The 27409-nt window shown below is 37.9% G+C and overlaps 1 protein-coding gene across 1 annotated transcript in view; it reads left to right on the top strand.

The window, feature by feature from the left end:
• The window catches only part of CNST (consortin, connexin sorting protein), a 36974-nt gene extending 10787 nt beyond the window's left edge, over positions 1 to 26187 (top strand). The window contains exons 3-10 of the mRNA XM_082480305.1: positions 2597 to 2627; positions 5197 to 5283; positions 5746 to 5860; positions 10186 to 10207; positions 10389 to 10485; positions 15479 to 16353; positions 24368 to 24503; positions 25515 to 26187. Of these exons, the coding sequence (XP_082336431.1) occupies positions 2597 to 2627; positions 5197 to 5283; positions 5746 to 5860; positions 10186 to 10207; positions 10389 to 10485; positions 15479 to 16353; positions 24368 to 24503; positions 25515 to 25720 (1569 nt within the window). The 3' untranslated portion in view covers positions 25721 to 26187. The remainder of the gene's footprint in view (positions 1 to 2596; positions 2628 to 5196; positions 5284 to 5745; positions 5861 to 10185; positions 10208 to 10388; positions 10486 to 15478; positions 16354 to 24367; positions 24504 to 25514) is intronic.
• The last annotated feature ends 1222 nt before the right edge of the window (positions 26188 to 27409 follow it).

Below are 27409 nucleotides of genomic sequence, written 5' to 3'. Positions count from 1 at the left end.
CCCTGAAGATTGGTTAGTTAGTGCTAGTAGAGGTCACTGGTACTGTAGAGTTCTGTGGAACAAAATATTATTACTTCTGAGGTTTATTTTTTTTTGTATTTTATTCCATTTACAAACAAAGCCATCGGTATTCCTCAGCTTTCTAGGAAAGCCTGCCCAGTTTTCTAGCAAGCACAAATAAGTTTTTGTTGTTGCAAATCTCAAAGATTATTTCTCAACAGGGAGGAATTAGAAGAAAAATGTTTTGGTTACTAAGTTAGCTTTTCTATACAGCGTTACACCTTTTCCTTTCCAGGTATTGCCTCAATTTTTCCTATAATACCCACACCCCACCAATTCAGATTCAAAGTGAAATTCTGATTAGAAACATGCTCATTTTCTGACTGTTTGGATACTTGCTTTCTCTGAGCTGGTTGCGTGGACTCTAGCACAATGCTGTCTTTGCCCTTTTAGTCCAAGAAATAATCCTTTGTGCCAGTTCTGTTGAGGGGAGAAAAATAAACACCCCAAAACTGATATCTTTACTCGATTAACAGAAAAAGTGTTTTTGTAACTGGCATCTTGACTTTTTTCTGGAAGTTCTGCCACTTCCATGTTTGCAATTTTAGCTTTGAAATAGCTGGTTGAAAGTAAAAGCATCACTGGGAAGAGGATAGCAAATCTGTTTCAGTAGTCTGTAATTAAAATATGTAGCTTTGAGAGAGAGACCTTATAGCAGCCTTCCAGTACCTAAAAGGAGCTACAGGAAAGATGGGGAGGGACTCTTTTATCAGGAAGTGTAGTGGTAGGACGAGGGGTAACAGTTTTAAACTGAAAGAGGGTAGATTTAGATTAGGTATTAGGAAGAAATTCTTCACTATGAGGGTGGTGAGACACTGGAACACATTGCCCAGAGAAGTGGCTGACCCACCCCTGGAGGTGTTCAAGGCCAGGCTGGATGGGGCTTTGAGCATCCTGATCGAGTGGAAGGTGTCCCTGCCCATGGCAGGGGGGTTGGAACTAGATGATCTTTAAGGTCCCTTCCAAGTCTATATGGGAACATAATTTTCTCTTATGTTTGCGTGCCAGTGTTCTTGGTTTATACACAACTTCTCAGTGTGTAAACTTTGGTGAGCATATATTTACTGTTCCTTTTTGCAGTGATCTGTTAAAGATAGGCATTATAAAATTACCCACCCAGGGTGAAGTTATTTCTTAAGATGTTGCAGCTAGACATCTTTAATGCCTAGGCATAGAGATCCCTTGTTCAATTTCTAGCCATTGGCTGAAATGGCAGCTGTGACAGCAGCGTTTAATGTCAGCTTACATGTTTTGTTAAGCTATTAAGTGCTGGAGACTGACTTAGGTATTTTATATGTAGTCTGTCTTATGTTTGATTTTTCCTGGACCTCAGTAACTGCTTTGGAATTTTTTGTTCTCTATATTAAACCTCCTTAGGACTTTGAGCTCTAAATACAACAGGGAAAGTTTGCTTATTTCTTGTATCAACTCCCTGGTATTTCTTTGTTTTGACATATCTGTATTAACATCCATCTAAGAGAATGCGTCTTGAAGAATTGTGATTTTTTTAGAAGTTTTTTCAATGGTTGTCTTTGGCAGAGCTGTATTGTTACAAATCCAATTTTAATTGTTCTGTTATAGAAATATCAACCTAAGGAGGAAAAGCTGCAGATTTGTTCCATGTCATAACAACTACATTGCAAATCAAAGAACAGCCATCTGGCTTAACTCCATGACTTGTTCTATTGTTAAAGAGCTTCAGATATCAAGATGTTAGGCTTAGTGAACTGATACATGAGGTAGAGGATCTTTAAATCTTTTTAACACAAAAGAGCAGTTGCAGGAAAGGAAGTGGCAGAAGGCTGCTGTAATGGTATTGTCTTGCTTTTGCGAGTGGACTAGAAGTAATACAGAAAAAAAAATTGAGAACTTGAGTCCTTTTATGTTTATTGCATGAATTTCAAATATTCATATTACATAGAATTTGAAATATTTACATTCGAAAAATGTATCATAAATATTTATTGTAAATAGGATATAAACAGCAAGGTTGTTGGCATGTCTCTGATGCTGCGATAGGTGATACTTTTAGTGTCTCCCAAGTTTGTTCTTTTCTCATCAGTCAGGAAACCTCTGTTTCTCCATTTTACCACATTACACTGTAATACTCAGGAGAGCTCAGCAATGATCTTAATTTTGTCCAATATAAGGAAGTAATCATCTAACAGAATTCAAACTCTTCAGCTCATATCAGTAAACATAGTATTTCTGTTCTAGGTAATTTTAAAACTTGCTAATATGATCATTAAAGAAGGTTCTGAAATAAATGTTTGTTATAAAGGTAAAACCCAACTAACGTTTTGGCAAATCCATTTGCGTGAGAGGACTTCATATTTCTTTGTTGCTTGATACTGTTTTTAACCATCTTTCCTAGACTAAGAATATATGTATTTAGTCTGAATGCTCATATTTTACCCAAAGCAAACATCAACCTGCAGAACAGATGTTTAAAACTATGATTAAAAGCTCATGTTATATCCTTAACATTCTCACGAAAACTATAGAATCCTAATTTTTCTTTTTTTTACTTTTGCAGATAGCCGAGACCTATTTTCAAGAGGAGGAATGTATCCTTTTACTTGGAGAAATTGTTACACAGTATTAAAATAATCTGGCATGATAAAACATAAAAGACAAATGCTTTGCTGTTGACTCACAGGTTGTGGGTCAGAGTTAGAAAGAAGTTGAACAGCCTTAATTTATCCATGAGTGAATATACAGTATGTTAGCAAGCCCTTCTTAATCAGACAGCTGGAATATGAGTTAACTAATAAATCCACTTCCAAAAGCTGTACTGATATGATCATTAGTAGTTGTGCACAAGAAAGGAAGTAAGAAAATATTTTCAAAGAACTTCTGTTTTTATAGGATAAGTTCTGTTCTAAGCATTAGTAACTGGGAATACGTCCAATCTAGATAGGGTATGTATTCTATTATATCAAATAGGGCACTGTTATACTAAGAACAAAATTATTACAATAGTTGATTAGAATATGTAGTACAAATGTCTAGATTAGAATAAAAATACCAAACACCCTGAGCTAAGGGAGATCAGCAACCTGCAAACAATAACAACATGTTCTTTGGCAAATGCTAGTTAGTCAAAACTGCATCAAGATAGTTTGAGAAACTCTCGTAGGAAACTATGGGTAATTGCTTCTGGGAACAGCTAGTTCAATGGTCCAGGTTATTTTGATGTGTTCCTAGATAATTCAAATAAGTTTGGTCAAAAAGTTATAATAGTTGAACTGCTGTTTATTATTCTGATAAATTTCAGTAATTGTGGCATGGAATAATCATATTAAACCTTAAAGTTAAATTATATTTCTAGAAAAGGTGGACTGGGTTTTCCTCTGTTTACTTTTAAAGGAAAATGATCAGACTATAAAAAGAAGAGGCAAGAGTGGTAAGCCCTTAAGGTATATGTGATTCACAAAGGTGTGTCATAAATTACAAAACCTGTGCATACAGATTATTTCTTTATTATGTAATTTGTTACAAACAAAATACAGCAAATAGGCGATTATAATGGTTAAATAACAAAGCATAAGAAACCTGGAAACCTAGCCAAATTTATTAGTCTGTAGTACAAAACCAGAGAAATAACTGTTGCAATATTATAAAAGCAATATATAAAATAAAATATCCTTCACTGTTTTAGAAGACTGTACTTCTGTATTGGTCATCATAACTCAAAAGCTTCCATCAGAAGATCCAAAATATGCAGCACAAATTAAAGGCGTGGAAAAAATCTGTAGTAAATTATATGGCTCTGCAGGGGAAATACAGCAAATTTAAAGTGCATTCAACAGTATGATAGAAAGACAGTTTCTCTTTCATAGGAGTTGCTTTAATCAAAGGGCACTGTATTTAAAGCTCATCAAAGGAAATATTTTTAATGCAATGTACACCTGATGTGTGGAATTCAACACCACTATATAATACATATTTATGAAGGATATCTCCTCTGTACTTGCAACCATCAGTTTTCTGAGGTTAATAAAGAACTTACTTGATCGTGTTGCACTGTATTAATTATCCATGACAGACATTTTAATTCGTCCAGTAACTTCGTCCAATAACTTCATATTAACAATAATGCGGGGTTTGTTGCTCTGATCCTCTAAGGCTATCTCTCTGATCTGTAATTCTGTTTCTAGTAACAGATTTCTTGAAGGCAGGGAATATTCTTTCCATTAGTATTGTTGTTCATAAGCCATGCTATGTATATGTTGCATGAGGCTGACAAGAACAGCAAGTACTGGTTGTGTTTTTGTAATAATTACTCCAGTATTTTAATTAGCATGAATAATGAAATATTTTTTTTCTGTGTTACTAAGAACCATATTCATTGTACTTCTATCCTCATTATACTGTAGAATTAAATTTCAAATAGTTGGCAAAACATGGCTTTAAACAGACCAAGTAACGACTCGAGCTTGATGGAACTAGAATTTTTCTGAGTATTACAAGATATATAACTGTCAGCATACCTTTGTGAATATAGTATAACTCCAAGGTGAAAAAGCTTTTCATATAGAAGAAAAGTAAGCAGAATCTTCAGAAAGGAGACAAAAAGGTGAACTGAGCTGTCCAACAGTGTTGTATACCATGGTTGAAAAGGGGGAGGGTACTTTTTTAACATTTGAGTTGAAGAATTTTTTTAAATATGCTGTCTCCAGCCGGGCACTAGAAAGGAGCTGTGTTTTCAGTTAGTTATTGTATAATTGTATTTCTTGGGAGATACATGCTGATATTTATATAACTGATTTGCTTTTCATTTCCCAGAGATTTCATTTTCTGATAAGAGTTGTCAGCATAGTAAGGTTTTGCTCATTTCTTTTCTAGAAGAACTTCTCTTGGACTTAAGGCACGTGGGAAGAGATGACTGCAGAAGAGAATAGGGTTTTAATTTTTGGAACTTTTCTCAACTTATTTTACTTCTTACTTGCTCTTTTCATATCTGTTATTATTTTCTTCCTTGCACAGAAATCTGGATTCTAGACATTATTAATTTTGATTCAGTAATTTCAAATTTCAGGTACATAATGATAGCCCTTTCAAATATGGTACCAAATATAAATAAATCATAACATGTCTATATATGTGTGCATTTTTCTTTAACCTTCCATTCAGTTGAGAAGGCAATGAAGTTCATTAAGCTTGAACGACTGTATCATGAACAGCTGCTTGCAAATCTTTCTTCCATACAGGAGCAGTGGGGTGAGTACAGATTAAACTAGTATGGTAGAAGAAAGAGTTAATTTGTTTTGTGTTTCTAAGTAATAGAGTATACGGCTTAAAAATTTTACATTGCAAAAGCAGCATTTATATCAGGATTTCTCTGCGCTTGTTACAAGAAAAGTGTTCCTGCTTTAGATTTCTTCTTACATGTTTCATGAAACAGGTGCAAGTAGTTTTGTAATTCTTTATTAATTGAGACTTCATTTGATCTACAGTTGTTTTGAGCTTATCTTTTGTTTAGGGTTGGTGAATCTGATGTGATGAAAATACTGTGTTGTGAAAAAATACAGTGCTTTTTTGCATAGTCTGAAACAAGGTCGTAGAGCATACACAGAAAAGTTGTCAATATTTCTCCATTAATTAGTTTCACATACATGTTTTACGTTAAGCAAATACTACTTTTCTAATACTTTGGATAAAAATGATTTTGATTTAATTCAGAAAGAAAATGGAAAACAGCAGTTCCTAGTCCAGTTACAACACTGAGGAATTCAGCCAAAGAACTGAGTGGTGAAGAGTTGGAAAAACTTACTAGAGTTTGCTCTTCACATCAACAGTAAGTATAAGAATATATTACTTTGCCAGTACTAATATGTTAGCACAGCACTTGCCTACTTGCCAGTATAGGTGCCTTAAGATGGTCGGTCTAAAAATAAAAGTTGCATCCTGTTGACTTCAGCGAATTTGGTTATAAAGTGGTGGTTTTTCGATATGTAACTAAAATGTTTCCGTGTTTTAATGTGGTTTGAGGAATGTATATGGACTAGATCTGAACTGTTTTCAGCAAATCATTAGTTTTGAGTTAATTTGTAAGTATTTTCAGTGAAAGTAAAAACTGAGTAGTGTTAGTTTAGGAAGAGAGAGACTGTATAACTGATGATGGTGATTGTGTCTATACCTACTGTTTTAATAATTGTTTTTAAATGCAATTGCCCAACATCTCAGACTCCTGCACTCACATCTACCCTGTAGGATTTTATTTGCAAATTTTCCACATTTTGGGATAATTCCCTAATGCTTTAAGTCATTCGTGTTATCTTCTGTTGGTTTCATATGGGTTGCATAAACATTATGAAGCAGCGATTCTGTAGTTCCCTAGTGTGACAGTATTCTGAAAAGTTGTGAAATCTTAGTTTGTACCTGCTTTGCCTGATTCAGCAGCCTCCTGAATCAGTATATCACAGTATCACAGACTTTTGGATGGTGCCTAGGGTACTCTTCCAGGCAGTAGCACACAAGGGACTGTAACCATTAGGAAGGAGAATATCTGTTATTTCATGGGTGAATGTCCTACCTACTAGACATTTAGTTTAAGGAACAGATGGAAAAAATTCTACCAGCTGCCACTGAAAAATGATGAGCCAACGATGATAAGGAAATTAACCACATGCAAAGGCTGTGAAAAGACCAACCTGTGACGGGGGGGAGATGCTGTCAATCAGATGGGGAGAGAGAACTTTTTCAAATACATTTGCATTGGCTTAGCCAGTCTGGATGTAACAAAAGCCAAAATGCTCCTGTTATTCATAGAGAATATGATTTGGCTTTCACATTTTTTTCTTCTGGGTGACCATAGAGAAGTTTGAAAACGCCCAAGCTGACTGCCAGAACCCAGGCAGGGATTGCTTATTTGTAATCTGACTGCCTTTGGGAGGGAGCCCCTGGAAAGCATACTCCTGCATTTCCACAGGAGGAGGAAGCAGCTCTAGCACTGTAGCTGCATGTTACACCCACAGCCTGGAGCCAGGCTCTTTTCATAGAATCATAGAATCATAGAATCATAGAATCAGTGAGGTTGGAAGGGACCTTTAAGATCATCAAGTCCAACCATTAACCTACCCTGATAAAATCACCACCACTCCTAAACCATGTCCCTAAGCACCTCATCTACCCTTTTCTTAAACACCTCCAGGGATGGTGAATCCACCACCTCTCTGGGCAGCTTATTCCAATGTTTAATAACCCTTTCAGTGAAAAAATGCTTCCTAACATCTAATCTAAACCTGCCCTGACATAACTTGAACCCATTTCCTCTTGTCCTATCACTTGTCGCCAGGGAGAAGAGGTCAGCTCCCATCTCTCTAAAACCTCCTTTCAGGTAGTTGTAGAGGGTGATAAGGTCTCCCCTCAGCCTCCTCTTCTCCAGGCTAAACAACCCCAGATCCCTCAGTCGTTCCTCATAAGGTTTGTCCTCCAGACCCTTCACCAGCTTTGTAGCCCTTCTCTGGACACGCTCCAACACCTCAATGTCCTTCTTGTAGTGAGGGGCCCAAAACTGAACACAGTACTCGAGGTGAGGCCTCACCAGTGCCGAGTACAGGGGGATGATTACTTCCCTAGTCCGGCTCACCACACTATTCCTGATGCAGGCCAGGATGGTGTTGGCCTTCTTGGCTGCCTGGGCACACTGCTGGCTCATGCTCAGCCGGTTGTCCACCAACACCCCCAGGTCCTTTTCTGCCAGGCAGCTTTCGAGCCACTCCGCCCCCAGTCTGTAGCGCTGCATGGGGTTGTTGTGACCCAAGTGCAGGACCCGACACTTGGCCTTGTTGAACCTCATACCATTGGCCTCAGCCCATCTGTCCAGCCTGTCCAGATCCCTCTGCAGAGCCAATCTACCCTCAAGCAGATCAACACGCCCCCCCAGTTTAATGTCGTCTGCGAACTTACTGAGGGAGCACTCGATCCCCTCATCCAGATCATTGATAAAGATATTAAAGAGAACGGGCCCCAGCACCGATCCCTGGGGGACACCACTCGTCACTGGACACCAACTGGATTTAACTCCATTTACCACCACTCTCTGGACACGGCCATCCAGCCAGTTTTTTACCCAACGAAGAGTATACCTGTCCAGGCCATGAGCAGCCAGTTTCTCCAGGAGAATGCTATGGGAAACGGTGTCAAAAGCCTTGCAAAAATCCAGGTAGACAACATCCACAGCTTTTCCCTTGTCCAGCAAGTGGGTCACCTTGTCATAGAAGGAGATCAGGTTTGACAGGCACGACCTGCCTTTCACAAAGCCATGCTGACTGGGCCTGATCACCCTGTTCTCTTGCATGTGCCATGTGATGGCACTGAGGATGATCTGCTCCATGACCTTCCCAGGCACCGATGTCAGACTGACTGGCCTGTAGTTCCCTGGATCCTCCTTCCGGCCCTTCTTATGGATGGGCGTCACATTTGCCAACCTCCAGTCAGCTGGGACCTCCCCAGTTATCCAGGACTGTTCATAAATGATGCACAGTGGGCCGGTCAATGGTTCCCAGTGACAGGACGAGGGGTAATGGGCACAAGTTAGAACATAGGAAGTTCTATTCAAATACACGGAAAAACTTCTTTTCGGTGAGGGTGACAGAGCACTGGCACAGGCTGCCCAGGGAGGTTGTGGAGTCCCCTTCTCTGGAGATTTTCAAGACGCGCCTGGATGCAGTCCTGAGTAATGTGCTCTGGGCAATCCTGCTTTAGCAGGGGAGTTGGACTAGATGATCTCTAGAGGTCCCTTCCAACTCTGAAAACTGCATGATTCCGTAATAAGAGGCTTCACGATCAAAAAGAGTAGACTGAATAATGAGTTTAAAAAACCTCCTGCTACTGAGAGATTACACTCTGAGTGCCTGCAGGGTTCCTCAGCCTACATTTCCTTGCACATGACCTTGCAAGTTCACAGAAAGATTAAGATTCAAGTCTATTGAAATTTATATGCTGCAACTAGCAGCACTTCCAGATTGTCACCTTGATTGTCATCTTGTTGAGAATAGCTCTGCTTTCTTCTTCTAATTCTTCATGCAGCCTCACTTGAGAAACCTGTAATTTGATGAAAATTAAGGCCTGTGTTCATTTGCCCTGATTAGTTCTCCGTATTTAATATTATTACTCTTCCACACTCTCTAGGCAAAAGCCTATTTGCTTTAATTGTTTCTTTTTTTCCCCCAAGCTTTAATCTTAATTTATTTTGTAATTGAATTTATAGCTCAATTTTTAATTAATAACATGCAGGCCTCGTAAAATGTGGGCATTTTGTTTTTGTAGTTGAAAGTAATGTAACTTTTTCTGATACTAAAGGTCTACAGCTACATACTGCACGTATTTGTTCTTTAAAGATAGTTTTAAGTGTCCCTTATTTGAAGCTTAAAAGGTAAAATTTAGAAATCAATCTACGTTTTAAAAGTTCTTGTTAGAGAGTATGAACATCAATACTTTTCCCTCTTGTCTCTCCTACTTTTATTTCTTTTTCAGTAGCTTTAAACAAAATGCTTAACATTCTGTCTTCGCTGCTGTATGAAAGGCAGCAAGAGAGATTGTGCATGATAAAATATATTGTGCATGAATCTCTACACAGTTTGCTAAGTCCATGCTGACTGTTAGCAGTGCTGACTCACATGTAAATCCCAGTGGAATCAGTGGGAGCTGCTGTATCTTACAGTACCCAGAAAACATGTCCCAGTGTAAACAGTCTGTGGAGAGGGAAATACCTTTTGCGGGTTTTCTTCCATTCCTCAATCTGTGTTATAGTGATCAGTATTTTTAGTACTCTTAGATACTGAGTCCTTACATGATTTTTCAAGTTGGTAGAGTTCCTTCTGAGCATAAAGTTTTATAGGAAATTAGATTGCGTGATACATTACAGTAAATGTTCTCATGACTGCTTTCTCAATTAGGTGGAGCAATGTTTGGGCTAATTGGTCGTCTGATGATATTCACATATGGTACAGATCTGTGCTTGAAAGTATGCTTAATGTGCTGATGCTGTTTCAATGTAAGAAAAGTTCTGTGCTAATATTAAAGCAAAGCAAAGGCTTATAATATTTCTATGACATTTGTTATGAAGAATGTTGCTACTAAGTTGTTTAATTTATTTATTTTTCTTTATTGCGGCAGGCCACGAGCATCCAAAAATAAGGTAAGTAGCTGTTTAATTGAATTCTGCTTTGTCAAAGATTGCTAATAAATATATTTTTAATATTATTAGATATAATCTTTCCAGTTTACTATAGAAACTGTTTGAAATTTGGATATCTTAAAAAATCACAGTTTTCCTGTTTAATTCCAAAAATTACAGGATATACTATCATATTTTTCAGCTAGTAGCTGCAGAAAATACATGGGAAAGCAGTTGTTTGCTTCAGTTAATGGAATCAAAACATATAAAGGAAAGAGAAACTGCTGCTTTTAAATCAGGTATGTGTGTGTGTATGTACATGTGCATACATTTGTTTTAAGTATTATCCTGTAGCGACATATTCCTATAAATACTATGAAGCTATTTCATTTGAAGCTACAGCATTTGCTGGATTCCCACAGATTCATCCATTTGTGCAAACTTTAGTTTTCTCACAACTGCACAATGGACATACTATGCAATTTTAATTAGTCATTGATATTCAGAATTGTAATTAAAGTAATTCTAGCGTCCATCAAAAAAAGTCTTTTAAATGTGCATGCATTTATAGCAGCCTACATAAGCTACAAAATAATGTAAAGCTAGAGATAAGATACATTATTTGTATGTATAAAATATAAGGTAAACAATCTGATGACAAATATTCTGAGTTGTGGCAATTCAGTATAGTTAACAGTATTAGTAACTTTTAAATTGGATGCAATGTACTGATTTTGAGATACATTTTTCTGTAACAGCACAGAAAATTAGGAAGTTTTGGGGGGGGTCTTGAAAAGAAAAACATACTTCAGTTAATTTTTTTGAGTACACACTTTTATGTCAGCTTCATTTTCTTCCTCCTGCCTTGGGGCAGTAGTTGTTTTGTTGAGTAATTTGTTAGAATCACTGGGTTCTTATGAAACATTTGCAAATTAATGAATTGTTAAAATGGAGACAGAGGGGGAAGGAGCATTGGTAGACTACCAGGCTGTGCTGCTTTATCTCTCCTCTTTTTGTGTAAATTGCTTTTTTTGCCACGTTCCAGTTGCCAAAATTGGACTAAACTGAGTACCTTTCCTCAAAAACAGCTAGAATTTCTCACAAGATGAGGGTTGGCCTAAGTGACCTCAGGAGGTTCCTTTCAACTTAAACTATCCTACAAGTGTGTATCAACCAGGATGTTCAGGAGAATCAGGAATTAACAAAGATATAGAGTCACAGTTCTCCACATATATAGATCCTCCTCATCTTCATCCTCGTTTACCATGACCTCTATACCGCCTTTTCCCTGTCTTTGTTCTTGTAACCTAACTAAACACAAAACATTGAAAACACGAAACAAACTTGTTCTACAGCTCAGAAAGCACATCAAAAGAACCCAATGCTTTTTATTTTTGGATGGTTGGTAATTCCCATGGAAAAAAATTAGGTAGTTACAATTTTTCCATTGTTTTTATTTCCAGTGTGAACAAAAGCTTTCTGGAGAGCAGGATTTCTGAACATTTGAAACTTCTGAATTAAGGAACATTTTTTGTCAATGTTAAAATACTGTAGTACAACATCTAGACATATTAAATTTAATGTGGAAGTAATTAATGGTGTAAATGGATGTTCTTTTATGCCTTTCTCTTAGTGTAACTTGTCAAAATGTCATCAAAATCTTTGGATTCCTGTGAAACGTTTGTAAATTAATTAAACTACATCATCCAATAGAAAGTGTTTCTGCTGAGAATTTTCCAACATAGTTTTTCAGTAAAATATATGAATATTTTAAGCCTAACTGAAGTTTAAATGCTTAAGATTTGCAAAAGATGCTTTTCACAAGACTAGTGCATTCTTGAGGAAGCACCTTGACAGGTCTCTTGATCTGTTAAGGCAGCTGTGATCAATTAGGTGCTGCTCCCCCTCACTGAGTCAGTGCATCAGCAGCATGGGGCTGAATGTTTTTGTTGCAGTTAGAAGGTTTTGGGTGGGGAAGGCATTGGTATGAGCTAAAAAAAATTGGACAAAGTTGATCCATAACTCTGAATTTTTACACACCACTCAGTGCTGCGCCAAAACCATTCAAGCCATGGCAGAGTGATCCAGCTCAGGACTAGAAGCAATATGGCCACTTGGGGCTGGTTCTTGATTTTTGCCTGAACCCCAGCAGAATCCTATACTAAATAACCACACAGTTCCTAATTTTTAAATTAACCTGTTCAGCATTAACCTAAATGAATGGGCCTTCTCATTGAAAACTTAGAATGCTTGTCTTCTGCTTTTTGGCTGGGATTCTTTTCTCTACATCATGAAAAATGAGAAGTAAATGTGTGAACTTTTTCTTCTTTTAGAAATTTATCTGCTAATCTGTAGGGAGAACTACTTAACTCAGCTGCTGGTAACAGAAGTCTGACTTACAGTAAGACAGGAAAAGGAAATTCTCAAGTGGTTTGATGACTGTCCTTCACGTGAATTCATATGCCCAAAATAAGAATTTATCTAGCAATTATCGATAAGAAGTAGTATTGACTTATCTGTAGAGAGATACATTACATTGTAGAGAGTGTTGTTCTGTCTATGGTAGCATTTTTGAAGTAAAATCGCACTTCCTTACTAATCTAAAGCAAAAATTATTCCATTGACTTAATGCAGGCATTTGGGAATATAGTCTGACCCTCTGCAGACAGCTGATCCTAAGAGTTCATGAGTCCTCTCTCCTGAGGATACAGTGACCAAGAAAGAGCTTTATAAGAAGCTGGGTAGTCAAGATTCCTGGGAGAGTCGCTGAATTAGTTTTCTGCCAAGGGTGTGAATGGTCTGTTCTGTTGCATTTCCTTTTCTGGCAGATTTTCTCTTTGAGTCTACAAACAGAGAGAACTGGGCCCTTAAAGCCATGTGTGTGTATTAAAAGATGAGATTTGATACATCCTGTGTCCATTAATTTCTTCAGTTTCTGACTGAAAGCCTTAATAGCCTTAGTGTTAACTAAAGGTAATCAAATTCACGTGTTTCATGAAACCTTTTCTAATGAAATGGTGAATTTAATAAAACCTTTAGCATACGTTTGCAGTGTGTACACATAGACGTGTTTCCAAGGTGGGGAGAAACTGCTTATACACTGTTTTCTTTTAGATCATATGGGATTTGTTTTTAAATAGGGAGAGGGACAAAAATGGAGAAGTGTGAATTGTCCACTGGTAGAATGCCGTAGGTCAGTACTCTTTGCTAGGCTGTCTTGGATTAACAGGATAAAAAAGTGGTGGCTATAGGTTTCTGTGATGAACAAAGCAAGTGTCAATTTTAAAGTAACTGCTTGGGGAAAAAAAACATTTCTTAAATTACCATAAGTGCTTTTGTTGCTAGAAAATTTTCAGTAGACACTTTGTTATATATCTGACACTCAGATAAAAATTACTGCAACATTGGTGGGTATGTCTTCATTTAACTTAGTAGGTAAAAGCATCTTTTCTAATTAAATGTTCAAGTATCTGACTTACCTTGAGTCTATACTGGGCACGGGTTTTCTAAAGCAGTTGTTTTGAAGTAGGTGTAAAGAAAATACTGAAAGCTGCTAAAAATTTGATGTGGAATGTAACAACGATCATTACATCTCAGTTCCTGTACATCTCTAGTTAGATAACAATGCTGCCATCATTTATTACTTTCTCAGGAACAGAGCCCTGAGCTCAAGGTGCTTGTTGTAATGTGGATGTATCCGCTAGGAAAAATTGACAGATGGTAACAAAATCTTGTACCAATAATCCAGGCTGTGTTTGAACTCATGACCTATATGTGAAGGGCTCAGTATCCTATTACAAATCCCTTGAGCTATCTACTCATCTGTGTCTAATTTTCAAAAAGTCCCTGTCTCATACTTATTTCTTCTTTCAGTGTTTCATAGAAGTTAGATTCCCTGTACCCTTTCCATTTTTTTTCTGCATTTTTTTTTCTGCATTTTGATATGGTTAGGTATTCTCTTTTTCAATTTCCAAGCCTGTCTTTTCTATGCTACCTTGTATTTCATTATCCTTTCAAATGGGAAAAGTTTAGAATTTAATAAAATTATGCAAGCACTTCTTTAAAGACTAACGATTGGGACCCCGTTTCATGTAACAAGTTCAGGAAATTGCTCAGGTTTTAAGTGAGGTTTTAACAGGTAAGGAAGGATAAGATTAGCGTAGAGATCTTCAGTCATTCTTATGAGGACGTATACAGTTAATAAGGGCATTGTTTGATCTCTTCGTTAATCTGTTCATAAGACCTTTCTGCTCTTCACTATGAAAAATGCAAACGAGTGTTTTCTAGAGGTGTTCATTTGATTGAGGTTATTACTATTACTGTAACAGTAGTCCTAATATAACATAGTCTTAACGTAGTTTTTATTAAAGTATGGAATAAAAGACAGTTTCTGTCATAGCTAGCTTGCTTTGGTATTCTAATGCTAAACTGCCCTTTTCCCTCTTCATAAGCCTAAAAGGGGAGATTTTGCTTTAAGCTTCTCATAATAGCTGACGTCTAATAATTTTATTGACAACTTGGGCTAACCATATACTCCTTCATCAGCAGATCATGCCAATAGTAGGTGAATTTACAAGCTGTGTAGCATTCTCCTTGTTTCTCTTTGAAATTTCAGATAAGAAACATCTGTTTTCATTCGTATTGTAAATATGAATACTGAAATAAGCTGCATTCAATTGCGATTTTAATATATAGACTAACTTATGTATCCAAAAAGCAACATCTTTTTATGCATTCTGTTATGAAAATATTGTAATTGGATATTTAATTTAGCATTAACCAAGGGAGTTACCTAAGAATTTCAAAGAATTGAATTTAAAATTTATTAAATTAGTATGTTTTCAGTTTCTTTAAAGAAAATGCAGGTAGTTTCCTGTGTGATCGATACACTGGCATCAAAATGCAGTCTTCTGCAATTAAGTCCATTTGTCTGAACTCCAGTCCTCCATGAGATGCACTCACATAAAATATGCTTTAAAAGAAATGTGACTGTTCAAAAAGATACTCACATACATATTGTGCTTGAAGTATGGGAGTAACTCTTTTCAGGGGAGCACTAAAGTATGTGCTTTGCCTGCAAGAATGTGTGCAAGTACTTTGCTGAATCAGGAGTCAGCTTTTCAGACTAACAAAACTTTTATTCTGACTGGAGCATAAAATACCTGCCCTTTATTGGAGTGCATTTTAAAGCATTAGGTTACAACGTTATCAAATCACAGTATACTCTTTCCCCCCAGGCTGATGCTTTGAATCATTTAAAAACACTGGAACTGTTTTTCCTGTTGCACTCAGGTACTGAAACTTGTCCTGGCGTTGGACCAAGGAAAGAAGATAAACAGCTGAGCACTAGTTCTCCAGGTGAAAACAAAACTGAGACGCAGACAGAGGCAGCAAGCCTTTGGGTAGCTGCAGGAAAGGACCACATGGAGGAGCAGCACTGCAGTGCTGAATCAACATTGGAGCCACACACCCAGTCCACAGGGACAGTGGGCAGGCCTTCTTTGGGCTGTTTATCATCTGGGGATGCCGGTGAAGATAACAGTTTGCAGCGGAGCGAAAGACAGCTCTCTAAGGATGCAGAAAAAATAGAAGGCACGGCTGGGGAGCCTGGAGTGAAACGCCCTCTTGAGCCAATGGTAGATGCTTTGGTTTTAACAGATGCTGATTATATGCCTACTGATTTGGTTCCTACTGATAAAGATGTGCAAGCTGATAGAAATCAACTCAGATCAAAACATGCTGCTGGCTCTTCAGAAATTGCTAGTGGCCAGCTTGGAAATACTGATTTAAAGCAGCTACAGAAACAGCCAGATGATGATGAAAAATCTTCACGGGACAGAATTGCATCAAATGTATGTTCTGGGTGTAATAAAGTGTCTGAGCATGAGAGTACTGCCCATTCACGAGTATGCAAGGAAATACAGAGAACAGCGGGACACGAGGAGAAGGTAAATAACGAAGAGCAAGAAGATTTATTTCTCAGATTTTTAAATGGTAACATAATAGACACTGAAGAATCATTTGCAAACTTAGCAAACCAAGAGGAGTTTGACACTCTTCCAGATATTTTACCTGAACGAGCATCTTACAACTCACTGGAAGCTTTATCACTAGATGACAGCTTTTCTTCTCTTGATGACCTTGCAAGAAGGATAGAGATTGCTGAGGTAAATACTGTCAATCCTATAAAATCTTTTATGTTTATCTCAAAATATTTTAGATAGTGCCAACTTCAAAATGTGTTAAATATTACTTCATATTTCACTTTTAAAATATATCTATACTTATTTAATTGTCCTGAGTTAATTCAGAAAAAAGTTTCATCCTGAGTTAATTCAGGAAAAAGTTTCTTTTTGCCTGTTTGCTGCCTCCTTGACCAGCAGTGCTCTGTGTTTCTAAAAATTAGATTGATTTTTACGTATGAGAGTGAACACCTTTTTTTTTCTTATTCTGACAGAGACTGTTAGGAGATTGGCTGACAATTCCTGTTAAATCACTGTTTCACATCAGAGGTCTCCATAATGGTGTAATATGTGGTTTGTTTCTATTCATAGAATAAAATTTACTTTCCTTTTCTTATTCCGTATAGGTGAGAACTACCTGTGTAATAAACTCTGTATATGAATGTACAGGCTTCTAATTTTGCCGAGTTTAGGCAGTTTTGTTGTTCAACCATATCTAAGAAAGAACTTCTAAGCCTGAACCCACCTTTCTGAAGCACTGCTGATAGGCCATAACAAGGATGAGTGCTTTATAAGCTAAATTGCTCTTCTGAAAATATAGAAGATTTATTGCTTTGGGACTTTTTTGGAGAATGTATGATGACATCTTTGCTTTATTTGTCTTCTGGTTTTGGTGCATTTGCAACCATGGGACCTTAAAAGCTTTTTCTTTAAATGAAAAAGTGAGATTATTGTGAAATGATGGGATTCCATATGCTGGAGGGGGAAATACTTGTAAAAAGTTTCCTCTTAGTTCTTCTCTATTTTTAATGCATTTAACAATACAACATCCCTTGGCAATAAAGCAACAGTAGTTCTCTATAGATCAGAGCTAATGCACAGAGACCAAGAACCCATGATCACTCAGGGACAGCAGCCAAGCAAGGAACTAAATACCAGGGATCCATGCTGATGTTATTACATGTTTAGCAAAATCTCCAGAGCTGGAAACAGAGCATTTTGTTTTTTCTCCCCACCTAAACAACTGCTTATCTCCTTTCCAAGATCATTTATCCTGACCTGTCCCTAAAACATCTTGTTCTGTGGGATGTCAGGAAGCGTACCACATACCAGGACTAAGGGCCCTACGTACAAAGCTATACACAAGCTCTTGACAACACACAGAGGTGGAAACCCACATACATGCAATCAACCTTTGCACTAAATGCATTGTCTTGTGTTCACTTAGAGGATGGTTTTGAAGAAGAGCATTTTGTTGGCAGTCTGTGCTAATTCCATATACATGTATAGTAAAAGAGTAAGTTAAATATCATCCCTCAGGGTTTGATTTCTTTTGAGCCCAGTGAAAGTTCAGCATTTAAAGCTACAGGAGAGAACTGTTCTGTTTCACGTAGAAAAATACTAAATTAATCCTATAGCAACTACTTTTAAATTGCTATCTTTGTGCCATTTACATTTTAGAGGATGGGATAGGAAGCAGCATATTGATACTGTTAGAAAAATTATGCTTGTATCAATTGGCCTAGTGACTGACAATGAAGATGCTTTACAGGGAATATAGTTTCATTTCTAGTTTGCTAGGACTGCCAGTACTCTGGTGGCAGAGTTGAGTCTCTGGAGAGGAAAAAGTACCTTAAGTCTTTCCATAGTACTTTTTCTGGCCATATAAGGCATAATGTTGGCTGGCAGTGGTGGGAGTCTTTTTGAATCGTTCTTAGCAAGAGACCTGAGTTGTGTGTGATGCAGGGGGTGTAAATCAGGAAGAAGAGAAGAAGGATTAATCTCAATACTGATTAAAATTTGTAATATGCAGTATCTGGAGCTGGTTTGCAATGCCTGAAACTTATAGGTGCAGCAGGATCAGTTAAGGACAGCACAGCAGCTTGTATTGTTTCATTGTACATTTACAGTTTGTTTTTCCAGTTAATCTTACCACCTATCATTACCCTTGGGGTTGCTTTTCAGAAGTGATGAGCACCTATACCTTCCCTGGAAGACAGTAGGAATTGAGAGAGTTTGGCACCCCTGATAAAGCAGCACTGTTTACTTGCTTTCACTGATTTTGTTTTAGTGCTAAAATAAGATTCCACTGATGTTTTGACAAGCCGACTGATCTTTGTGCCCAGCCATAACATTTCTTCCTTTCTTGTCCTCCTGAAGCCTTAGAAGTTGCATTCTTCAGCCTGTGGTCATCTTATAACGTGACAATGTTTTCATACAGTAGTTGTGAAAGGAATACCTAGAAAATGCATTGGTAGCCGCGTGAATGAAATGAAATTAATTACGTGAAATGTACCAGTGTGACAGTAAAAAAAAATCAAAAACATAAATCAATTTGACTGTGATAAAACTTGTGGCAATTTTGTAAATACTCATAAATAAGTTAGAATGGAAGGTAGAAGTAAAGATTATTTCGAAATAACCGATGTACAAAAATCATATGGTAGGACAAAATTTCATTAATGTTCTTCAATGGAGGTTTAATATTAGTCTATTGAAAATGGGGAAGGGTAAGTACTTGTGTATGTATTTACAGTTAGGAAGTTTTATTTGACCCCTTATTGACATCAAAGAATCCTCTCATGTAGTTCTCTAATTTAGATCTTTTCTGTCACTTGCTTTTAGTCTACCATTTACAATAACTAATTACAAGACTGAAAATCAACTAAATTCTGACTCTGGCTTTAAATAATTGCAAAACTAAAATAGTACTTTACATATTTTACTGTCCCTTATACTGCGTATTTCTTTACTCATACAAACTGTGCATGACAACATGCAAATGGTGGAAAATCATTGTCATTTTATAGAAACTAGATTCGTGCAGCTAACAAAGAGCTTTGAAGCACAGTCAGCAGTTGGCAGAAACAGATACAGAAGTGTATAACCTCTTCTTAGATCTCTTTGCTATCATTTCTGTGAGAATGAAATGACACACCAGCAGTTAAACAAACTGTAACCTCAGTAATGTAAGTTGCATTTGCCATATGAAATAAAAGTTTATAACAGTAGCTTTTTATCTGAGTGATGATGAGGGAAATGAATTAAATCTTAATGTTTTTCCTTATTCAAAAATTATCATTTGAAATTTCTTTCAGAAAGCAAAGACAGTGATAGCTTTTGGTTGGCACTGTTTGTACACCGAGACTTTAAAAGTAATGAGTATGTACTGACTGGCAGCTGATTTGATTGCAGAAATGAAGTCTCCATCTATCTGTACCAGGTCTGGAGACAATGCCTTGTTGAGATCCCCTGTTCTTTTGTATGGCTTGGCTCCTGTAGTTTTGAGTTTGCAAGAATTATCCTTCTGTATGAAACGCTTACACGGTATTGGAGCTATTTATTGCTGTATAAAGGAGCTCCGGTACTTGCATGGCAAGCATATCAGCAGCAAAATGGGTAGAGTCTGATGCTGTGGTATGAATAGCAAATCTGCAAAGTTAGCTTCTTTTCAAAGTCAAATTATTCATGTATCTAATGTCTTTTATTAGCAAAGGGGTTTGTCTGGTGCTTATAGCTTAACTCAGAGCAGTCTTGCTTTTTGTCAGTTTGTCATGCAGTTATGGATTACCGCTTTAAAAAAATTTGGTATTGCTAGAGACAAAACTGTAGGCCTTTGCCAAGTAACTGAATATGGAATACAGCCCACAGAAGAATACACAAACAAAACTCCTCCTTGAGTAGTTCTCTGCATTCAGACCAAAATACTTAATTCAATGAACTCTTCTTCCTAGATCCCAGTTTGCAGTGACCCCGGTTTGGGGTTTTTTATTTACTTCTGTATGCCACGAATGATTCCAATAGTCACGTTAAATCTGTTTTCTCTAAGAGCTTTTAGTACAGGGCCTTATTTTCATAGTTTTGTCTAATATCTTTATAAATATATATACATCATATTTGGCAAAAATATGCATAATGTTAGAAGTTTTTTTTAATATTTTACTAGCAAATGCTGTTTTAAACAGAGAAGAGAGAGGTAGTTTAACTAGAACTTATTTTTTTCTTATTTTGCAGCCAGGATATTAAACTTCATCCAAAAAAGTTTAAAGCTTTTCTGTGAAGCAGAATAATTTTGTATTAATAGTGGTAAAAAGAGAAAATCTAAACTATTTTAACAGTTTCAGTTAACCAGCAGTCATTGCTGCTTTCCTTTTTGACTACAGGTCACCGTGCCACCACAGACCTGTATGCTGTTTTCAGTTCCTGTATGGTAACTATAGATGCTCTGGTCAAAAGATTTTTATGAAGGCCATCAGAGCTAAGTGAGTAAGCTTAGTTACATAGATGGTCCAAGAGCATCTTTTGTGTAATTATCTAACTTAGAATTAAGAAAATGTTCTGTGTTTCAATAGGGTCCTTATGTCATTTTTTTATGTAACACAGAGCTGTTTGCAGTGCAGCGTGGATGCAAGCCTACATTTTTCCTCCTGTGGTTCAAGTCAAGCAGAGGCTTGACTTGTGGTCAACTGTATTAACCACAGTTCCCTCGTTAACTTCCAATTTAAATAATGTATTCTGCTTTTTTAAATTCCTCCTGCCTCCTAAAGACAGGGATGGAAAACTTCAAGTCTTGCATGGCAGCTAAGTCCCTCTCCTTGGATGTTTGATTAATGGGAGATGGATCTAATACAATCAGTTTGTATATTGCTTTGAAATCTTTCTAAATTAAAGGTATGGTAGAAAAATAGATTTACAGTTTTCTTAATTGAATGAGATTTTATTTGTAGCAAGATGAACCCTATTCTTATATGACAGACTTACAGTAATGACATTTTTATGACTGAGAATAAGAAAAATAAAATGTGGTGGTGTTTGCATTAAATATTTTTGAGCTACAGTTGAGAATATGGTAGAAAAGAAGGTGTAAATAATGCTTTATGCAGAATTCCATATGTCTGTATTTGCATTTTAACAATAAACTGTATCTTGATTAGGAGGCATAGCTTTGTAGGTCCTTTGCAGAACAAAACAAAAAACTTTATTATGTGACTCATGAAATTCAAAGGCAGATGAAATATCCTAGGTATGAATTCCATATCATGTAAAGGAGACATTCTTCAAAATATGGTGGTCTATGACTTTTGTCAGGACAGGAGAGTAGCGCTAGCCACACTGATTTTATTGCAAAATCAAAAGCCCTTGCTCCCCCATTTTAAGCAAAAGATGTTCAGAGTAGAAAAACCTGTGCTGTGTCAATTAATTCTTTATACATTTGGAAGTAAATCCTGAAACATAGCCATATAGGTTGACAGGGACAGTAAATGAACCTCATTGTAGCAAGACTTTCCTTCACAAGCCTCTTACGTAACTGTAATCACTGAAACACACATTTCCACATAATCCTGTCAGAGATAGCCTTCTGGTTTTAAGCTTGGAGAAGACAGAGCTTGTGACACAGTCACTTAAAAACTACCAAGAGCCAATAGACAAAATGAAGTGTCTCAGTTTGAAATCACTACTTGCAGAATGGACCACCACATACTAATCTTAGGGCAGACTGGTACAAGCACCCTGCTGTCCCTGGGTGACATTCCCGCCAAGTGCGAACACGAGTGCCAGGCAACAGCTAGCCTGCTGCGTGGGTGGTGCGGGAGGAACCATTGATCCTCTTTATGAAAGCAATGCCGTACACAGAAGCTTAAAATAATCTAATCTTTTAAAGGACATAATTTATTTGGGAGGGCGGAGATGAAATAAGTCAAATTAATGCACTCCTACACAATCCCCTTTCCTTGTCACAACAAGGAAGCGTAAGTGTTGATTTTTCTGGCTGGCCTGACAAATTTTCATGTCAGTTCTGCAAGGCTAATTTAACGTTACCAGTAGAAGCTTCACCCCGGTGCACTTGTCTGTAGTGATGAGACACTTGGTGGGCTATTATTTCTGGTTCATTTGTGCCAAATAGTGGTCCTCCATATGTTGACTTAAACAATTTCTTTCCACCACCTCCACACTTCCACTACTTTCTAAGTACTTCATTGCATTGTTTCATTAAATAATCCATTCAAGCGCTTGAGCAGATAATCAAAAGGGAAAGTGAATACCAAAAGGGGAACTGTGGCAGGGATCAATTTTCACAGAATCATGGGAAGGTTAGACTTGAAAGGGACCTTAAAGATCATCTAGTTCCAACCCCCCTGCCATGGGCAGGGACACCTTCCACTAGACCAGGTTGCTCAAAGACCCATCCAGCCTGGCCTTGAACACCTCCAGGGATGGAGCAACCACAACTTCTCTGGGCAATGTGTTCCAGTGTCTCACCACCCTCATAGTGAAGAATTTCTTCCTAATATCTCATCTAAATCTACCCTCTTTCAGTTTAGAACTGTTGCCCCCCCATCATATTGCTACACTCCCTGATAGAGAGTCCCTCCTCATCTTTCCTGTAGGCCCTCTTTAAATACTGCAAGGCTGCTATAAGGTCTCCCTGGAGCCTTCTCTTCTGCGGGCTGAACAACCCCGACCAACTCTTTCAGCCTGTCTTCATAGGAGAGGTGCTCTAGTCCTCTCTCAGATCATCTTTGTGGCCCTTCTCTGGGCTTGGTCCAACAGCTCCGTGTCTTTCTTACGTTGGGGACCCCAGAGCTGGACGCAGTACTCCAGGCGAGGTCTCGCCAGAGTAGAGTAGAGGGGCAGAATCGCCTCCCTCGACCTGCTGGCCATGCTGCTTTTGTTGCAGCCCAGGATGCAGTTGGCTTTCTGGACTGCGAGTGCATGTTGCCAGCTCATGTTGAGCTTCTCATCCACCAACAGCCCCAAGTGCTTCTCCTCAGGGCTGCTCTCAATCCATTCACTCCCCCCAGAGAGTAACTCTGGGGGGAGTTACGCATTCAGTTGCCTGGAAAGCTGCTTTTTTTCCACCTTGAGGTTTTTGTTAAAATTATAGGCGTTTGGGATCATCTCCTACCTAGATGAGTTGCAAATGTGGTATGTCTTCTTATATGTGGTGCAAATGTATACAGGTTACTTTTCAATTTAACAAATTTTATTGTTGATCTTCAGAATAAGTTTTTAAAAGTGCTACTCAGATTTATGAAGAGATGACAGATTTTTTTTCAGGTAAAGATAATCTCAAGATAAAAAACGTCATGTCTAAATATGCTTCCTATTTTAATTTCTGTTTATCTCTAGCACACCGGGAACTGCTTGCTTAGGAAAGCATTTTTCTCCTGATATTTCCCCTACTTTCATTTCTCTAATAACTAGGAAATTACAGCCTGCTCAGGCTGGCGTAACATCATAGTACGGCTTAGCATATACTCTTTCAGCCAAGCTAAATGATGTAGCAAAGGAAAGAGAAGTTACAGTTTATTGACTTCTTGACTGTATCGCTGTTTGTGCAAGCTGTTTGGGTGACCAGCCTGTACGGAAGGATTTTTGAACTGCTGCTGTGTCCAGAAAGCTTATTACAATGTGGAGCTGGAATCTATCCAGAGCATTGAAGCTTTCTTTTTCCCTGGTGTTGTCTCTCTTTGGTTTTATGGCCCCACTGTAGCTTGTTGTCCATGCTGGGGAACCAATTGCAATGCTGGGAAATTAATCTCACAATAAGTATTTGATAGTCTCTGCAGGATTACATCTTTGGAGAGGCAACAGCGGTGTGTCATTGACTTCTTATTGCCCTCTGATGATGGGGTTTTTGACACGAATGCTCCTCACCACTGCCTCAACCCATGTGATATAATAACATGAGCTTACAAAGGAACTGTTGCAGTGAATACAAAATATGATCGAAGCAGTAAATGTATGTGTATTTAACTTTGATAGCAATTAAGGGCAAGTAGTGTCAGCAGACAACAGAATGATACTGCAGCCGTTCTGCACGTTAAGGAATTGATGTATTCAAGAAGGAGGTTCACAAGTGCTGCAATGTTTAAGAAAAGTAGAGTGGAAACCATTTTTTAACTGTTTAGCTCATTTCCTCCTTAAAGTTATTGTTAAATAGATCTCATGCTGGATTTCTCATATCTCTTGTGCCACTCACTGTCTTTCCTGATAGATTGCCCCAGCAGAAGGATTGGTGTCTATACTAAAGAAGAGAGATGACAGGGAAGGAAAAACAATTGCTCAAGTCCAGCAAAGGCAAACAAAGAGAAGAGTGCGATTCCAAGAAATGGAAGACACATTGGATCAAGGTAATTTAAAGCTATTAATTCATCGGTTGCACTCTTGGGGTGCAAATGATGTTGGTCTTTTTGTTCACAAGAGCAAAGTGGGCGTTCATTGTACATACTGTCTTGGCTTTTTAAAACTTAAGTAATAAGTGAAGGTGACTGACTGAAGATTAGTTTACACCATGTTTAGGTAACAAGGATACAGATATTTTTTTTCCAGGGATTTAGTGATTCAAAAGGAAAGTTTATGTTTATGTTTATTATTAATCTGATTTCAAACACCAAAGAAAAGTGTTTGAATGTTTCTTCTTTTTTCTTCTTTACCCCTATTTCTTCTCCCTGGTGTAGACTGAAGGGAGTTCAGAGATTTTTCTTAGAGTCTCTTCAATCTAACAGAAGATACAGATGTTGTTCATGCGTACAAGTTACCAAGGACAAGTGAGGATGTAGCAGCTCCTCTGCAACCTCTTTATTGCTCTTACTCTGGAATAAACAATCATGCAAAGAGTTACCACAAAGTAACTGAGATGGAAAATAACTGTTCGCATTAGCCTACCCTGAAGGTTTTGTCTCTATCCTTACAGTCAAAATGTGAGAGTAAACACAAACAGTTCGTGGTAGCACAGTCAGTGTCAGTACAAATGAAGCAAGAGTGTTTCTATTTCGTTTAGTTTCATGCTTTAGTTTCGTTTCAGCTGTTTCCATGAAGAAAGCCTTTGGTTGCGTGACATTTTCATAGTTAAGTGTATTTTGCTTCAGTGTGGAATGAGTCCACAAGTGATACCAGCAAGGACAAGTACACAGGTTGCAGAAATGAAGCTATATAATTATTTAGGTTTCTGAAAAGACTGGGTAGAGAAACATACAGTTCCTGGTATGTGTTATGGTCGATTTGACACAGTGAGCATTATTAAGTGTGTTTATCTCCTGACCCATTCATTCATGGTAAAATCCTATCTTAGATTTTCTCACGCGCATTCATATTGCTTTGTATATAGTCCTTTTTCACCTTTTCTGCTCTTATATTTACAGATGAAGTAGCTGGTGGCTCCTGTATTTTGCTGATCCTGCTGTGCCTAGCAACTGTTTTCCTTAGTATTGGAGGAACTGCATTGTACTGCACCTTCGGTGACAAGGAATCCCCTGTGTGTACTGATTTTGCAGCCAATATGGATTTCTATTATACCCAGATATTGCAGCGTATGGAAGAACTTAAACACTGGATAGCCTTCTCATAGTTGAAATAAACAGAGACAGCACATGGAGAGCTCACCAATGGTTACTGGAGCGGCTATAAAAAATTGTGATTTCAAGTTCTCTAACACTTGCCACCTGCAGGTGATGTGTATTTGATGATGTACTTACACTTTTACTTAGAAATCAAGAAAATTCTAGTTTAGCAATCAGGTGGCAAAATGTTCACATCTTAAGCTGTAGCAGTGTGGTATGGGAGAATAAAAAGTTATTCTCTTCACCCTTTTGAGAGTAGGCAAGCAGCTTTTTGACAACTTGAGCAAGTGATGAAGAAAGAAGAAAATGAACTGTCTTCTATATGCTCTCCCTTGCCACACATTGTGTAAGCAATCTCTGGAAGCTTAGTAAAAGGACAGCTTTAATTTACAGCTGTTTGTGCAAAAGTGTTGCCTCCAGCTATCATGCAATAAGTCTGTGTTTTATGGAAACATTATTTTTCTTCTAAGTCTTACTATTTTCTCCATTTTAATTCTCCCGGTGAGCTGTGTAATTATTTGGGTGGAGTGAGAAGAGTGCAGCGAGTGCAGCTGCATTCAAGGAGCTCTCATTTGGTGATTAACAGGCTGACCCTTTATCTTGTAGCTTACGGTGAATATCATGAGTGGGATAAATCTGCTGGCAGATTTCACTAAATTTCCTGAACTTTATTCCCGGTGTTATGTGGGCTGTTTTAGAAGTGGAAGGTTAAAAAAAGAAATCACTGGTCTCGCTAGGCACAGAAACAAAAGTAAGATGTTTAGTAAATTATCCGTGTTAAATAGCAAAGTGGCTTTGGCCAGTTTTAAAGCACCTGGTAGCAGGTGTGGGGCTAACTGGGTTTTCTGTCCAGCTATGTCACTGACTTGCAGTAATCACTTTGTGCCTCAGTTTCTCCTCCATAAATGAGGAATAATGATCCTTGCCTTTGTCTGTGAATATTTATTACAAGTAGGGCTCATGTCTGATTCATCCCAGATGAGTGCACAGGATCACTGAACTGTGTGGCTGCAGCCTCTCTCAGTGAGTGAATGCTTACGTAAAGCGGGACTGATCCCGCAGGAGAGATTCAGGGGCTCACTGCAGACCCGCGGCGTGTTAGTAGTCCAGGGCGCTCGTTCCAGCAGATAAAGCACATTTGCATCTGTTTGCCCTGCGGTTCTGAGACCTGCATTGTAAAATCTGTTCTTTTTCTATCAGCTATACAAATTTAAATCGGTACAAAGAGTCATTTTAAATGGGTATTTCTATCACTTGGTGCTCAGCCCTCCCTGTGTGGTATGTGAGAGAAACACTGACATGACTGTGAAGGTGAGAATTAGCTACGCAGGCACTTTGGCCCACACTCTGGTCAAAATGTGGCAACCGTGCTTGCACAGAGCATAATGGCCCTGCTGAAGGTGTTAGTGTGAAACGATTCCATTACACCTCAGGAAACAGCATTTTTGAGGGGGCCACTTCACTCCACTCCATGATTTCCTGCTTACTAATGTTGTATGATGCGGTGTGTTCAGGTTTAGAATATTATTTTGTAAAATACTACAAAATGAAATCTTCAAGATATTGCTCAGAATTATAACGTTAAATGATCACGCTTTCTGGCATTTGCAAGCAAATTGTCTTTCTAGTGAGCTTGGTTGTTCCTAACGCACTGTTATATTTAACGGGTTTTTAAAGTAAAAGTTAAAATCACATTT

Source organism: Vanellus vanellus, assembly GCF_965231255.1.
Source record: "Vanellus vanellus genome assembly, chromosome: 3".
Lineage (NCBI taxonomy): Eukaryota > Metazoa > Chordata > Aves > Charadriiformes > Charadriidae > Vanellus > Vanellus vanellus.
Note: the sequence above shows the minus strand (reverse complement) of the source record. Positions and strands in the feature narration are given on the sequence as shown.